Source organism: Lutra lutra, chromosome 6 (genome assembly GCF_902655055.1).
Source record: "Lutra lutra chromosome 6, mLutLut1.2, whole genome shotgun sequence".
NCBI lineage: Eukaryota > Metazoa > Chordata > Mammalia > Carnivora > Mustelidae > Lutra > Lutra lutra.
Window position 1 is genome coordinate 13,936,708 of NC_062283.1, and position 13,737 is coordinate 13,950,444.

A 13,737-nucleotide genomic window follows, 5' to 3' on the forward strand; every position below is an offset into this window, starting at 1 on the left:
CCAGTAATTCCCAGCAAATGCCGCTCCTTCAAATAATTGATATCTATTTATAAGTTAAATATTTGTAAGATAGATTGCAGCTGAAGCAGAAAACTACTAAAGAAGTCTTTGAAACAGTTTATGTTGATTTTTAAAATATAGATTTTTTTTTTTTTTTTGAGAAAGAGAGAGCAAGAGAGAATATGGAGAGGGAGGGGCGGAGGGAGAGGGAGATGCAGGCTCCCGGCTGAGCAGATAGCCCGCTACAGAACTCTATCCCAGCACCCTGGGATCATGACCTGAGCTGAAGGCAGATGCTTAACTGACTGCGCCATCCACGCGCCCCTAAAATACAGATGTTCTGACATCTTTGAAACATCACGATTTTTAAAATCTTCACATAGTGCTTGGATTATTTTTCCTTGCATATTCCTAAAGGCCCTTAAGGAAAACAAACAAAAATGTTTAAAAAATTAATTACTGAGCACAAGATGATTTATAGCCATGATAAAGGAAATAGTGAATTGTAAAATAAATTGCTTCACTAAATTACTTTTTTTCTTTTGTTTACTTTGGTTGCAGATTACACCTTGCAACTTCTTTGAAGCCCATCATGATAAAAAAAAATACATGTAATTATGTCCATGCGGTAACCTGGGTGCAAAGAAATTCAGATTGAAGAATTAATTTGTTTTACTTATAACAATGGGTTGGGTGGAGAATTACGTTTCCTGGGATATTAGAAAAATAGCCATGTTGCTTTTTGTCTTTATTATAGCACTTTTCATCCTCGATCTGAGTAACTGGTTGTGTAAAAGCAATATTCTTTTCCACAAAACTATAAACTCCTTTAAGGCAAGGAGCTTAAGACTCCCCCCACCCCTTTTCTAGAAATGTCCACATGCACTGTGTATTGTATATAATAGATACCCATAAATGATGGCTGACATGCAGCCCACATCTTACAGATGTAGGAGGCAAGTAACAGCCCTCAGTGATGTCTGGCACTTTGGGAAACTATTCATCATTATCTGTTAAGGACCCATTTATTTTTTTCCTCTTCTGTTTTTTCTACTTCTGTCTTTTATTTTCCTTCGACCTATCTTTTCCCTCCTAACTATTTGCCATAGACTGAATATTTGTATCCCCTCCGCCTCCAAAGCTGCATGTTGAAATCTAATCCCCACTGTGATGGTATTTGGAGGTGGGGCATTTGGGCAGTAATTAGGTCAGCAGGGTGGAGCCCCCTGTGAATGGGATTAGTGCCCTAATAAAAAAGATCCCAGAGCTCTCCTTCGCCCCTCCTGCCATGTGAGGACACAGTGAGCAGATGGCCATCCGTGAACCAGGAAGAGGGCCACCGCCAGCCAGGTGCTGACTCTGCTGGTGCTTTGATCTTGGACTTCCTAGTCTCTAGTACTATGATAAATAGACATTGGTTGTTTATAGGTCACCCAGTGTTTGGTATTTTACTATAGCAGCCCAAATGGACAAATAAAACAGCACACCTTTGGCCACTGGTACGGTTCAGAATCCGCTTAACTAATAGATGTTTCCTAGGCTGGTAGGAGGCATTGCCTGGAACTTAGGGAAGTTCTGGGGCAGACTTCCCATTTCATGAATCCATCGAGAACTTGATCACACCTCCCCAGTAGCACTAAGGGAGACAGTGCAGATGAGGTGAGTTTCCGAGCTTCCCGAAGTTCGGCTCCCTGCTGTTACTCCATTTTGTATGTACTTTTCATGGCACTGAGGAAACAAAGAGGGACCTAGAGATCCATATGGAAGAAAAAATACGACTTTTGACAGATGAAAGAGGAGTTACAGTAGACTAGAAAAAGCAGAAGGAAAAAGTAAGAGGAAGATCAGATTGATGGTAGATTAACTTGTTAGCTCGGGTTCTTTAAGCCAGAATTGCAGTTTTTGTTCAAATTCTTCTAGAACTGATTAATAAAACATGGAGTTTCCTCTAAATTTAATAACTTCTGGGTTCACGTTTATTTTATGAATGAACACTGAATTATAGCTCCTTTTATTCACTCATGAGTATGAAATAATGCATTTGTATTATTTCATGTGATTATGCAGATCCTTTTCACCCTGAACCCAAAGCCCCAAGAATCCTATCTCTGGGTTTGTGGTCATAGTTAGCAAGATAGACCTCCCTGGCCAGGTTAGATAGGATGCAAAATCTCATTAGATTTTGTTGACCTCGCCTTGGACTCTGAAGTCTCTGTTCATCCTCTAGTATCATCCCCTCCCCTTGAATGTGGGCTGGACCTTATGACCTAGAGTGACTTACTTAGTAGATTTCCCTTTGAACAAATAGATGAGGGTAAAAATGATGGGATGGCACTTCTTTGATGAGGCTACAAAAGACTGACTTTTGTCCTGCTGGTACTGTTGTCTTGGCTGACACACTTTGATGACACAAGCTGTTTTTGTTGGAGGTGCCCAAGGGCCAAGGGACTGAAGGCCACTTCTGGCCAATAGCCAGCAAGGAACAGAGGCCCTGACTCCAATGGCCTCAAGAAATGGAATCCCGCCAATAACCAGAGGAGTGAGCTTGCGAGTAGATCCTTTCTGCATTTAAAAGTCTTGGAATGAAGGCAGCCCAGCTGACAGCTTGGGGAGATGTCTAATGCAGAGGGCCCTCTTAAGTTGGGCCAGATTCCTGCCCCTCAGAAACTGTGCGATATGTTGTTATTTTAAGCTACTAAGTTTGGGGGTAGATAACTAATACAGACCCTAAAGCCATACTCCAGATCTTGGATACTTGGCCATCACACTTTACAGCATACTCAGAAAGGCTACTGTCATGGATATTTACTGAACCTGGCTGGCCAGCGTCTGACCCTCTTTCCTAGTACTGGGATATCCTCAACGATGGGCATCAGTGGCCTTTTTCCACTAGGGCAGTGTGTTCTAACCTTTTTCATGTCATGCCATGCATAGAAAATGGATATGATGTGTAAAGTACTCTGTGAATGCAGGAGGCTGCTCACTGCCAGAAAAGACCAGCTCTGCAGGCTCTAGGCACTCCAGGCCTACGCTGAGCTGAGGGCATCACTCTCAGAACCTCTATAACCCACCCATAGGAGAAGCTGGGAATCTCTGCTCACAGTAGCCCCTGGCACCGTCACGCAACCGAGGCTTCACCAACTTTGAAAATAGAGTGAGTGATGAAAAGATTGGGGGTCACAAGGACGAGAGGCTAGGTGGTAGAGGTGGCATCAGATGGTGGCTGCTGAGACCAGCGGTGGGGTCCTGGCCAGTACATTTATGCTGCTTGACCCCCTTTGGCCTTTGTTTTTAGGCCTGGTTGTCAATTCTGAGAACTACCCAGTATCTTTCCAGTAAGTTTCTTCTGCTTAAGAGAGCCAGGTTTGGCTTCTATTGGTTCTTACCGAGAACCTCAGCAGATAGATGTCTATCAATTTTATAGCAAAGATATATATGATTATTATAGCAATACAGGGGAAAAACTGGAAACAGGTACAAAAAGATTGTGTACAAGTCCAAGGCTAATGGATTTTTACCACAAATGTCTCTATGTACAAGTCTAATATTGTCATAAAAATTAAAAAAATATTTTCATAATATTTCAAAAAAATTTACTTTTAATGATATATTATGATTGCCCATTATAGAAACATTTTTGTGGTTTTTCTTCCCCTTCACATCTTTTTGGTAACAATTTTGGCAGTGTATAATTACTGTATAGGCATTTCCCATGTAGTGCATCATAACCTCTCTTCTTTGTTTTCAAAACCATATTTTTAAGGAGCCATCTCAGACTGGGCCTGTGTAAGAGGCCCAGAGAGAAGAGGTCTGAAATTGGGCCCAATATCCAATGACTAAATCAAGAGAAAGGAGCGCCTTTTTCTAATTGGTCAGCCTCCTTCTTTTGGCAGTTCCACTGCCCAGAGGGATGCATTTAAAAAAAAAAAAAAACCTCAAGCAAATGTGCTAGATATGCTCCTGTATTCCTAATTCTTTTTTTTTTTAATTTTTTTTAAAGATTTTATTTATTTATTTCACAGAGAGAGATCACAAGTAGGCAGAGAGGCAGGCAGAGAGAGAGAGAGAGAGAGAGGAGGAAGCAAGCTCTCCGCTGAGCAGAGAGCCCGATGCGGGACTCGATCCCAGGACCCTGAGATCATGACCTGAGCCACCCAGGCGCCCTCCTAATTCTTTTGAGTAGGTTATATGACAATTTCTTCAACCAGGCTCTTCCTGCTGGACATTTTTTTTTTTTAAAGATTTTATTTATTTGACAGAGAGAGAGATCACAAGTAGAGAGAGAGGAGGAAGCAGGCTCCCTGCCTAGCAGAGAGCCTGATGTGGGACTTGATCCCAGAACCCTGAGATCAGGACCTGAGCTGAAGGCAGAGGCTTAACCCACCGAGCCACCCAGGCAGCCCCCCTGCTGGACATTTTGTTTGCTTGCATATTTCATCTAGTTCTTGTTAGCCTGAGATTCTGCCACATTTTAGATTTATTACTTGGCCTTGACTTTCCGGTGGGAGTAAGTCAAAAGGCACGAATGCCTTTATGTCTCTTTATGTCTCTTTATAAGTATCACCAAGTACGTGGCTTTCTAAAATTACATTATCTATGTTTCCTGCCAAATTTAGTATGAAAAAGTGGCCATTTCACAGCTTCCTCCCCCCAAAGTGAAGGCATTAATTTCTTGAGGTGGCTTATTTGGAGAGCAACCAAATACTCCTTTAAAAAGCTTCTAAGGGGGCGCCTGGGTGGCTCAGTGGGTTAAAGCCTCTGCCTTCGGCTCAGGTCATGATCTCAGAGTCCTGGGATTGAGCTCTGCATCGGGCTCTCTGCTCCGTGGGGAGCCTGCCTCTCTGCGTACTTGTGATCTCTATCTGTCAAATAAATAACGAAAAAAATCTTAAAAAAAAAAAAAGCTTCTAACAAAATGTCAGATACTTTCATTCTTTCAACTGCTCCTAGAATATGTAAGGTTTTAAACGGTTTCCAAGCATGTTACACAGAAAAGTACATCTTCATAAATAAAAACTTGTTGACTGTTTCAAGAAAGTTTGATGAGGCTTGGAGCCCATTAATTCAACCTTGATTAGCCGACATTTAAAAGGAGTTTGGCTTACACTTAACTCACTGTTACTGTAATAAAAATGAAAGTTTTAGAACAATTTAAATACAATGACATCACGTAATTTAAAGAGCAGTGGCTTGGAAAAAAGTCACCAAACAATAGGTTAGCATTATCGGGTATTTTTATTAAAGAACAACAGGGCATCGAGTTGTCTGGGTAATTGAGGGAGAAATTAGACTGAATGACTTTATTAGTTCTGGCCACACATTAGGGGCCTTCAATTAAATCATCATTTACCTAGCCTCTTCAAGACAAAATAAATAATTCTCTATTCAACAAACCATTCATTCCTTGCTAATTTGGCCAATTACCATCACGGTATCTTTGGAAGCAAACAAAATAGCAGAATTTATAGCATGTAGTTTACACGCGTTAAGATCGATTTTGCCAGCTAAGGAAAGGATGACCCAAACAAAGGGAAGAGGTGAAAACAAAATAGTAATGCTAGGATGGGTCAGAGAGCAACACTTGGCAAATTGTGCCAAATTGGTCGACCAAGCGAAGCACTCTATTGGGAATTGCAAAGTAGGAAGTCCTATTTTTGACTCTGCTGACCTCGGTGAATATTTCCTTGTTTTAAAAATGTGCATAATTCTTTGCTACCTAACAAAGAGGTCTGTTATGAAATTAATGAGTCTATAAAATGTTTTGACGTCTCTGGAAGCCCTTTCTTAAATGCACACCACAATCTTGTATTCATACAGTTTATGTTCCTGCTCTTTGAAGATATGCCAGTCTTTATTAGTACTCTTGTGGCACCTTCTACCACTCCAAGTTCACTTTAAGTCCTCATAAAATTAATTAATAGAATGACCACTATTTTAAGTGGGAGACTTTGCCTTCAGAAATGGTTTCCTGTCCCCATATGATAAATGTTAGGGTATTAAGTTCGGTGCGAAATAAAGAGAGGGAGGCGGCGAAAGGGAACCTACTCCGGGGCAAGCGCGGCCAAGCGGCGCCCGGGCAGCCCGTGGGCGCTCTCGGGACCGCTCACCTCCCGGTCTGCGTCGGGCCCCCAGAGCCGAGTCGCTCCGTTCGTCCCGGGCGCCCGCGGGCCGGGCTCGCGGCGGCCCCAGCCGGGCTCGATTACTTTCGCCTGGGCGAGAAGCAGCACCGCCGCTCCAGCGGGAACCCTACGGCGGCAGGGAGGGAGGAGGTGGGGCGACGACAACAAAAAGAAGTAAAGTAGGAGGAGATTCTCCCGGGAGGGCCCGGGCGGGCGGGGGGGCGGGTGGCCGGAGGCGGGGGCTGGGGGGAGCAGCGGCGGGCTCGCGGGAGGAGGCGGGGACAGGCAGAGGGACCCCGCGCCGGGAGCCTCACGCCCCGCCCCGGAGGAGCGCTCCGCGGCTCCGGCCGCGCGCCTCGCCCCCCTCCCCTACCCCGCGGCCCGCGCGCCGGGACCCCCGCGGGCCCGCCCCCCGCCGCCCGCCGCCCGCGCTGCCCCCGCCCCTCGCGCCTCCGTCCCCGCCCCCTCGCCCAGCGCCGCCCGCGCGCAGCGTCTCGCGCCGGCCCGGCCCGCCCGCCGGGAAACAGCCGCGAGAGCAGCGGCCGCCGCGGCCGCCACCGCGCCTTCTGCGCCCGCGCTCCCGCCTCGCCCCCGCCCTCGGCGCCTCGTCCCGGGCCCGCGCCCGCACCCCGGCCAACGTTCTCTCCGGGCCTCTCCCGGCCCGCCGCCCGCTTCCCCCACCACCCCTCGTCTCCGAGCCCCCCAACCGTCGCGCTCTCCCTCGGCGCGCGGCCCGCCGCCTGCTTCCGGGGCGGGCGGACTGGGCGCCTGGTGCCCGCGGCCGCAGCGACAGCGCCCCCGGGAAGCAGAGGAGGAAGGAGAGAAGAGGTGGAGGTGGCCGCAGGCTGAGTCGCGGCCGGGATGTCCGGGCAGCAGCCGCCGCCGCCGCCGCCGCCGCAACAACAACAGCAGCAGCAGCAGCTGCCGCCGCCACCGCCGGCGGCCGTGGCCCCCGTCTCCGGAATCGTCCTGCCGGCGCCCCCGGCCGTCAGCGCCGGCTCCTCTCCGGCCGGCTCTCCCGGCGGCGGCGCGGGCGGCGGCGGCGGCTTGGGGGCCGCGGCGGCCGCCCTGCTCCTCCACCCGCCGCCGCCGCCGCCGCCCCCCGCCACCGCGGCCCCGCCGCCGCCGCCCCCGCCGCCCCCGCCGCCCGCCTCGGCGGCCGCCCCCGCCACCGCGCCCCCAGCGCCCCCGGGCCTCGCCGCGGGCCCCGGCCCGGCCGGAGGCGGCCCGGCCGCAACCCTGGCGGCGGGCAGCAGCGCCGCGGCCCCCTTCCCGCACGGGGACTCGGCCCTGAACGAGCAGGAGAAGGAGCTGCAGCGGCGGCTGAAGCGCCTCTACCCGGCGGTGGACGAGCAGGAGACGCCGCTGCCGCGATCCTGGAGCCCGAAAGACAAGTTCAGCTACATCGGCCTCTCTCAGAACAACCTGCGGGTGCACTACAAAGGTACTGGGCGTGTGTCGTGCGGTGGGAGTGGGGCCACTGACCCGACGTGTCCCGCCGCTGCCGCCGACTCTCGACCCGCCCCCGACCCCCTCCCGCCCGGGGCCCGTGCCCTCCGAGGTGACTGGCCGCCCGTTCCGCTGCTGCGAGGGTGGGACCTGGGTCGCGGGGACAGGGGCCAGGTTCTTGGGGAAGGCAGGTGAGTAGAATGCTCCTAGGTGTAATGGAGCTGGTAATCCTAGGCCAGGAGGAGGACACCTTGAGGGAATCCAGGATGACAGGACATAACTCGCTTTCTGATATTCCCTGAAGATAAATCTTAGGGCTCGGATAGAGGAATCTATGGACTCGGAGTTGGGTTACATTGTTCTCCAGGTGGCGGTGGGTCAGGCGTTCTCTTCTTACGTAGGGGGAACAGAGGCACGATTCTGAGGTATGATTTCTAATTAAGGGAGAGCAGGGATATATAGGGGGAGGGGTAATCAGTGGAGGATTTTGTCCAAAATCAGGCCAGAGATTGTCTGGGGGGACAAAAGGACAAGGGCCCCAAGTTTGGCATCAGTGTTTCTTACTCAGAGCAACTGGGAGGATAAGAGGTGAACCTCAGAAGTAGGTGTTTTTTTAGGGGAGCAGAAACCTACCACTACTGATTGGAAATGCCCTGTGTTTACGTGCTGGTGTTATATGAAGTCTGATTGGAAACGGGTATCTTAAAATGTTACAGAGCATTTTAAAGAAAATTGGCTTATGTTTTACACCTGCAGTTAAAAACAAAAACAAAAAGCAGCCTTAGGCTTGTGTTTGTCCCCCTCCTCCCTCACCTACCTCTCCTCTGTTAAAGCTTTAAACAGATGAGTTTTATATAAAATTATAAATTGCTTTGAGAATTTTTGAAATGTAGCCCAAAATAATAGCATGTGTCAAGTTTACTTGTCTGGGAGAAAACAAAATCAGTCTGATGTATCAGTCTGTCTGGAACCAAATCCAGTTTTTAGGCCCCAAACCTGAAGCAGGAGCTTTTACATTCAAAGCAGCCTCCTTTTGATTGGCTACAAAGGAAGGGTCTTAATCAGATCCTAGTGACAGGGATGTAGAGGATATAAACAGTTCTTGTGGTTAAATTCTTAAAGCATGCAAGACTAAAATATGAGAAGAACATTGATAAATAAGTGCTATTTAATTAGAAAGGCGAATGGCGACAGAAATCTACCAAATGATTTGGCTGGAAAGAATCACGCACAAAAATAGGCCTTGTGGAATATTCCTTCTTTTTAGCCATAGATCCAGAGGAGTACTTTCAGTTTTAAATATTTTGTTTCTTAATCTAAATGGTCTAAAATGACCTTTGTTTCCTCTTAAGTTAGGACATTTTGTGAAGACTCTGTAGAGGCTGTTATTTAATTTTGTGTTCCAATTTGTGTGAACAGTGCTGTGCTATGAAGTGTTTACTTCTTATCCGGCTACCGGAAGGCTTTTTGTTAGACTTGACGAAACTTTATCTTAAATTTATGGTCGATGGTTAATAATAAACTTATAAAATCAGAGGCAGAAGGTATGGACATTTTTTGAACAAAGAATCCTAGCTTTGCTGAGTCCTGCAGTCATCTGTGATTTTAGGCATGTTACAGGACGGGGCCTCAGTTTCTTCCTCTGAGACATGAGAGTTGAGCTGGATGGTAAGGAAATTTCCAGCTCTGAATTTTCGTGAGATCTAGGTTTTGTGATGAGTTGTTTGTTTTTTTTTTTCTTAGCACTGTAACATGCCTTGATTAGTTTTACTAACTCCTTTTACATAAAATTATGATTTGGATCAGAGAAAAGTTCATGCTTATGAGGAATTGGTTGGAGTTTGGAATATTTATGACACTGCTGCCTCCCATTATTTTTCCTGTTGGCCTCTTTATTACTTTTTGTTGTGTAATACTAAGATTCACTTTCTGGAAACTTCACTGCTTTATAAACATGAACATTACTTCTGGAAGAACAGATTTTGTTATCTTTTTTCTTTTCTCTCCCTTTTTTCTATCTACCCTTTGTCTCTCCCTTCCCCCTTGTCACAAACACTGTTCTTTAACCCCTTTCTACTGCCTCTTCCTCTTGTCTTGTTATTTTAATGTGTGTGGGTTTTTTTGTTTTTGTTTTTTTTTTTCCTATTGTCGTTCTGTGTGCCTTCTGAGTGGACCACACCAAAGTACTGGGCAACTCTGTCCCAGTAATAGGGGAAGGGAGCAAAGGGGAAGTGTCATAGGTAGTGGAGAATAAAACTTTGAAGTTACAAAATAAGAGTGCATTTTAACATTTCATAGTGCCAATTTGATTTTTACCTCAGCATTTTCAGACATTTTTAACATTAAAACTACTGTTCTTAAAATGTTTTTTGCATTACAGTTTGAAAAGATTGATAATTATTTTCCATAATGGTAAGGATTGTTCTTACCTTTGAAATAGAAATATCTTGGTTTTGCTCTGAACATGCTCGGTTTTTAAAGATGTTATTCTTCTAAGTTGGAATTGCTGTTTTGGGAAGCCATATGGTTCCTTGAATGATTCTAAAGGATTAATGTTAAACAATGCCAGACATACAGTCAAAGTTGATTGGATTGCAGAGGAAGAACAGGGTGTGTATACTATATGTTAAAATTTTTAAGACGACCTTTTGCTTAGCAGTCACACACCAACTGTTGAAATACTCAGGCATAGCCCCTTTTACTTTTTTAAAATTGTCAACTTCGAATAAGTACAAATGTGAAGAGTTTAGACTTAGTTATAATGAGGACTTTATTGCAACTTAAAGCATTTTAATGCGTATGACAATGGATTCAATTAGTCGTAAATGTTTCAGTTACAGATTGCATTTTTCTTATTTGTGAAGTTATCACATTTGGATACTTTACAAAGCTTTTTAATACACACAAATGTGTTAGTGGATTTGGACAAGATGGTGGTATTCTCATTTGAGATGTGAGAAAGTGGAAGCACCTGAGGGTTAGATTTTTCCCAGTTGCAAGTAAGCCAGGGTTGGAAACTAATTTTCACCAGCTCTAAATTTAGTGCTCTTTCCTACCATAGAGTATTACCTATTTCAGTTTGTATTGAGTTTTAATTTTCGATAATAGATGAGTCCAGGTGCCTTGATTCTTACTGATTTAGGGCAGCTTACAGGAAACAGAGAAGTGAAAGTTGGAAATGATAGGTAGCCATGAACTAGTGAATTGCACTTTTAATTGAAATATTATTAATGGCATCTAACCAGATAGCTGACATTTCTCGTGCTCCCCACTCCCATCCCTTCCAGTATCACCAGTCATCAGGCCTTTGACACTTACTGAATCACTTACTGAATTTTTTGCACTTCTTAAGGTTAAACAAATATCTTGACAATATTTGCTTGCCTACCAATGCAAATGTTTTTTAGGAATTATGGGGAACCATATAAAAAGGTTCCTTAAAATCAGGGAATTGAAAAACCAAACCGATCTTTTCCCTGCGATCTCTGCCAGTATTATGGGAAATTTAGCTCCAAAAACGGTAGTTGGTAGTTGCAAGAATTACGTAAATTTAATAATCACATTTGTGGAAAAGTAGTGGTGATGATAATTCACAGAGCTGTTGCTGTAGGGCAAGTAGTCTGCTGGACAGTTGGTGTACATGCCTTGCTCTCCATGCATTTATTCGACAAGCTTTTAGTGAATGTTTACTTTGTGCCAGGTTCTGGCCATGCAAAGGTGATAAGATACTGACTTTAAATTCAGAGAGTTCAAAGCAGGTAAAACACACAAGTGTAGTGAGGGAAGAGTTCTGAACAGTCCTGTGGAGGACAGGAGGAGCGTCGACCCCTGGCTGATGCTGGAAGTGATGAAGTTGGTGAGTCAGGGCCAACTTTTGGGAGAGCTGAGGTCAGCATTGGGCCCGCAAGATGAGGATATCGGAGAGGAGGAGGGGGGCTAGGCTAGACATGTGAAAATGCATAACTAAAAGCTTAAGAGGTGAGAGCTACTGTATATGTTTGGATCTATAAGCAGTTTTGGAGTGTTGGAATTTAGGAGTGTGTGACAAGTAGCAGCTGGGAAAAGATTGAGAGAGGCCTTCAGAATATTTTACCGAGCTTAGATCTTATTCTGTAGGACAGGAGGAATCATCAAAGGATTTTAAATAGGAAGTGACTGGTTCATATTTTCATTTTTGTCATATTATACAACTAATTGGAAGATGGATTTAAGGAGTACAAGGCTGAAACTAGCAAACTCATTGAGAAGTCTCTGTAGGAAATAAGGACCTGAACTCGGTCAGTGGTGGGGTGGAGCAGAGCAAACGTATTTGTGATGTTTTCAAGTGACACTGATAGGAGTTGATGGAATGGTGGAGAGAGAAATCAAGGATGACACTTGGGTTTCTAGCTCTGTGAGTTTCTTGCAGTGAACCATGAATTGAATAATAATTGCAAGGAAGTATTACAGTGTATTTGGAGATGTGTAGGAATGGGAATCTCAGCCATATGACCTGACTTCATGGAAACCAGAACCTGGAGAAGCCTTCCAGAAGGAACAGGAACAGATCTTCTGGAGTTAGGTGGCCCCAAGTATTGCAGTAGCTGGAGTTCAAGACATTTCACTTTATTCTAGTGCTGAAGTGACTCCACTGTAGTTTCTGGTTGTTTAATTCTCTTTTCCCTCCTGATTGGTTTATCCTTTTCCTTCCTATTCCAGAGTCCTGAGGGACTTAACAGATTGGATAAGCTAATTGCCATCATTCTTAGTTGGGCAGAGCTTTTCATTACATGCTGTGGTGTTGGATTGGTGGCCTTGGTGTCAGCTGTTAACCTGTGTTGGGTCAGCTTTAGGGTTGTTAAGGGTAGGTATGAAATACAGAGTGCCCTCCTGGCGCAAGGAGAGTCTGGGCCCTGCTTCTTCCGGTAGGGGTAGCCTGTGAGGCCGTTTCTTGTAGGAAGGGTGGGCACAGACCATAATTGCCCTGCGTGTGGGGAGGGTTCTAGGTCACGACTGATTTGGGAGTTACCTCTAGGTGGCTGAAACTCAAGGAGAGGGTATGAGAGAGAGAGAGTAGGTAAAGTGAGAAGAGCCGTGGGCCACAGATGGAGCCCTGAGCTGAGCGAGGCCAGCATTAAAAGACTGGGGAGAGTCCAAGAAGCACTCGTCAAGAGGTACCTGGACAGGGGAAGAGTGTGGTGTCACAGAAGCCGAGCAGAGTATCAGAAATGAGGAGGCGACCTTTAGTGTCAAATGCAACAGATCGGTTTAGTGAGCCGAGCAGAGAACTTTTTCCACTGGATTTGGAAATTAGAGCATTGTGACCTTAGAAGAGCAGTCTGAATTTAGTGATGGGGCAAAGATCAGAGTCAGTAGTGGAGATCGAGCAGAGGGGATAGCGAATACAGATTAGTCTTGAGAAATAGAGGCGGAGGGAGAGCTCACGCGGTACCTGAGGAGGATGAAGGTTAAGGCAGGATTGTTGTTGCTTTAAATGGTTGATAGTGGAATTAGGTTGTGCCTGGTTATTACTTTCTAGTGTCAGCAAAGACGATGAAGATCCACAGAATCAAAATTATGCATGAAAATCCCTTTGGAAAGTACTGTGTTAGAGACTGTTGTATCATTTCTAAGTAAGTCTCGTTTTAGCTCAGCGGTGTGGGTGAAACTGAAGTGACATTAAGTTGAATGAGAGTGTCATGTTAGTCCGATGCACGGAGTCCCAGTGAATGTGTACAGAATTTAACATAGCTTCTGGCAAATAAAATTAATAGTAATAGTACTTGCTTTCGTTACCTTAATGTTAAAAAAAAATAAAAGGTTAATTATGCTCACTACGAAGCCCAGTGCATTATCAACTGTGGTTTATAGCACCAAGGCATGTAGGATTTTGTGGAAAGTGGCTATTTTGGGGACACTGCTGGTATAGATTGAGAGATGGAGCGGGAAGGAAAGTGAAGAAGGGAAGGGTGAAGAAAAGCTTAGGAGGCTGACAGTGCTGGCTTGGAGGGAGGAGAGCCGTTCCGGAGCACAGGGCAGTCCTGAAGAAGAGCGGAGGACACGTGACTCCTCTGGAAATAGGGGAAGAGGTGAAGATGCGTGTGGACACTGACTGCTTTGTAATAGGAGAGTGAGGAGTGGCACAGGGTGGTAGACAGCAGCGGAGTCCCGTTATCAGATAAAGTCGGTG

At 45.9% G+C, this 13,737-nt stretch overlaps 1 protein-coding gene across 1 annotated transcript in view; it reads left to right on the top strand.

Annotated features, from left to right (window-relative positions):
* The first annotated feature begins 6,837 nt into the window (after positions 1 to 6,837).
* RANBP9 (RAN binding protein 9) overlaps positions 6,838 to 13,737 on the top strand; it is an 89,091-nt gene continuing 82,191 nt past the window's right edge. Inside the window, exon 1 of the mRNA XM_047734390.1 lies at positions 6,838 to 7,563. Coding sequence (XP_047590346.1) covers positions 6,981 to 7,563 — 583 coding nt within the window. The 5' untranslated portion in view covers positions 6,838 to 6,980. The remainder of the gene's footprint in view (positions 7,564 to 13,737) is intronic.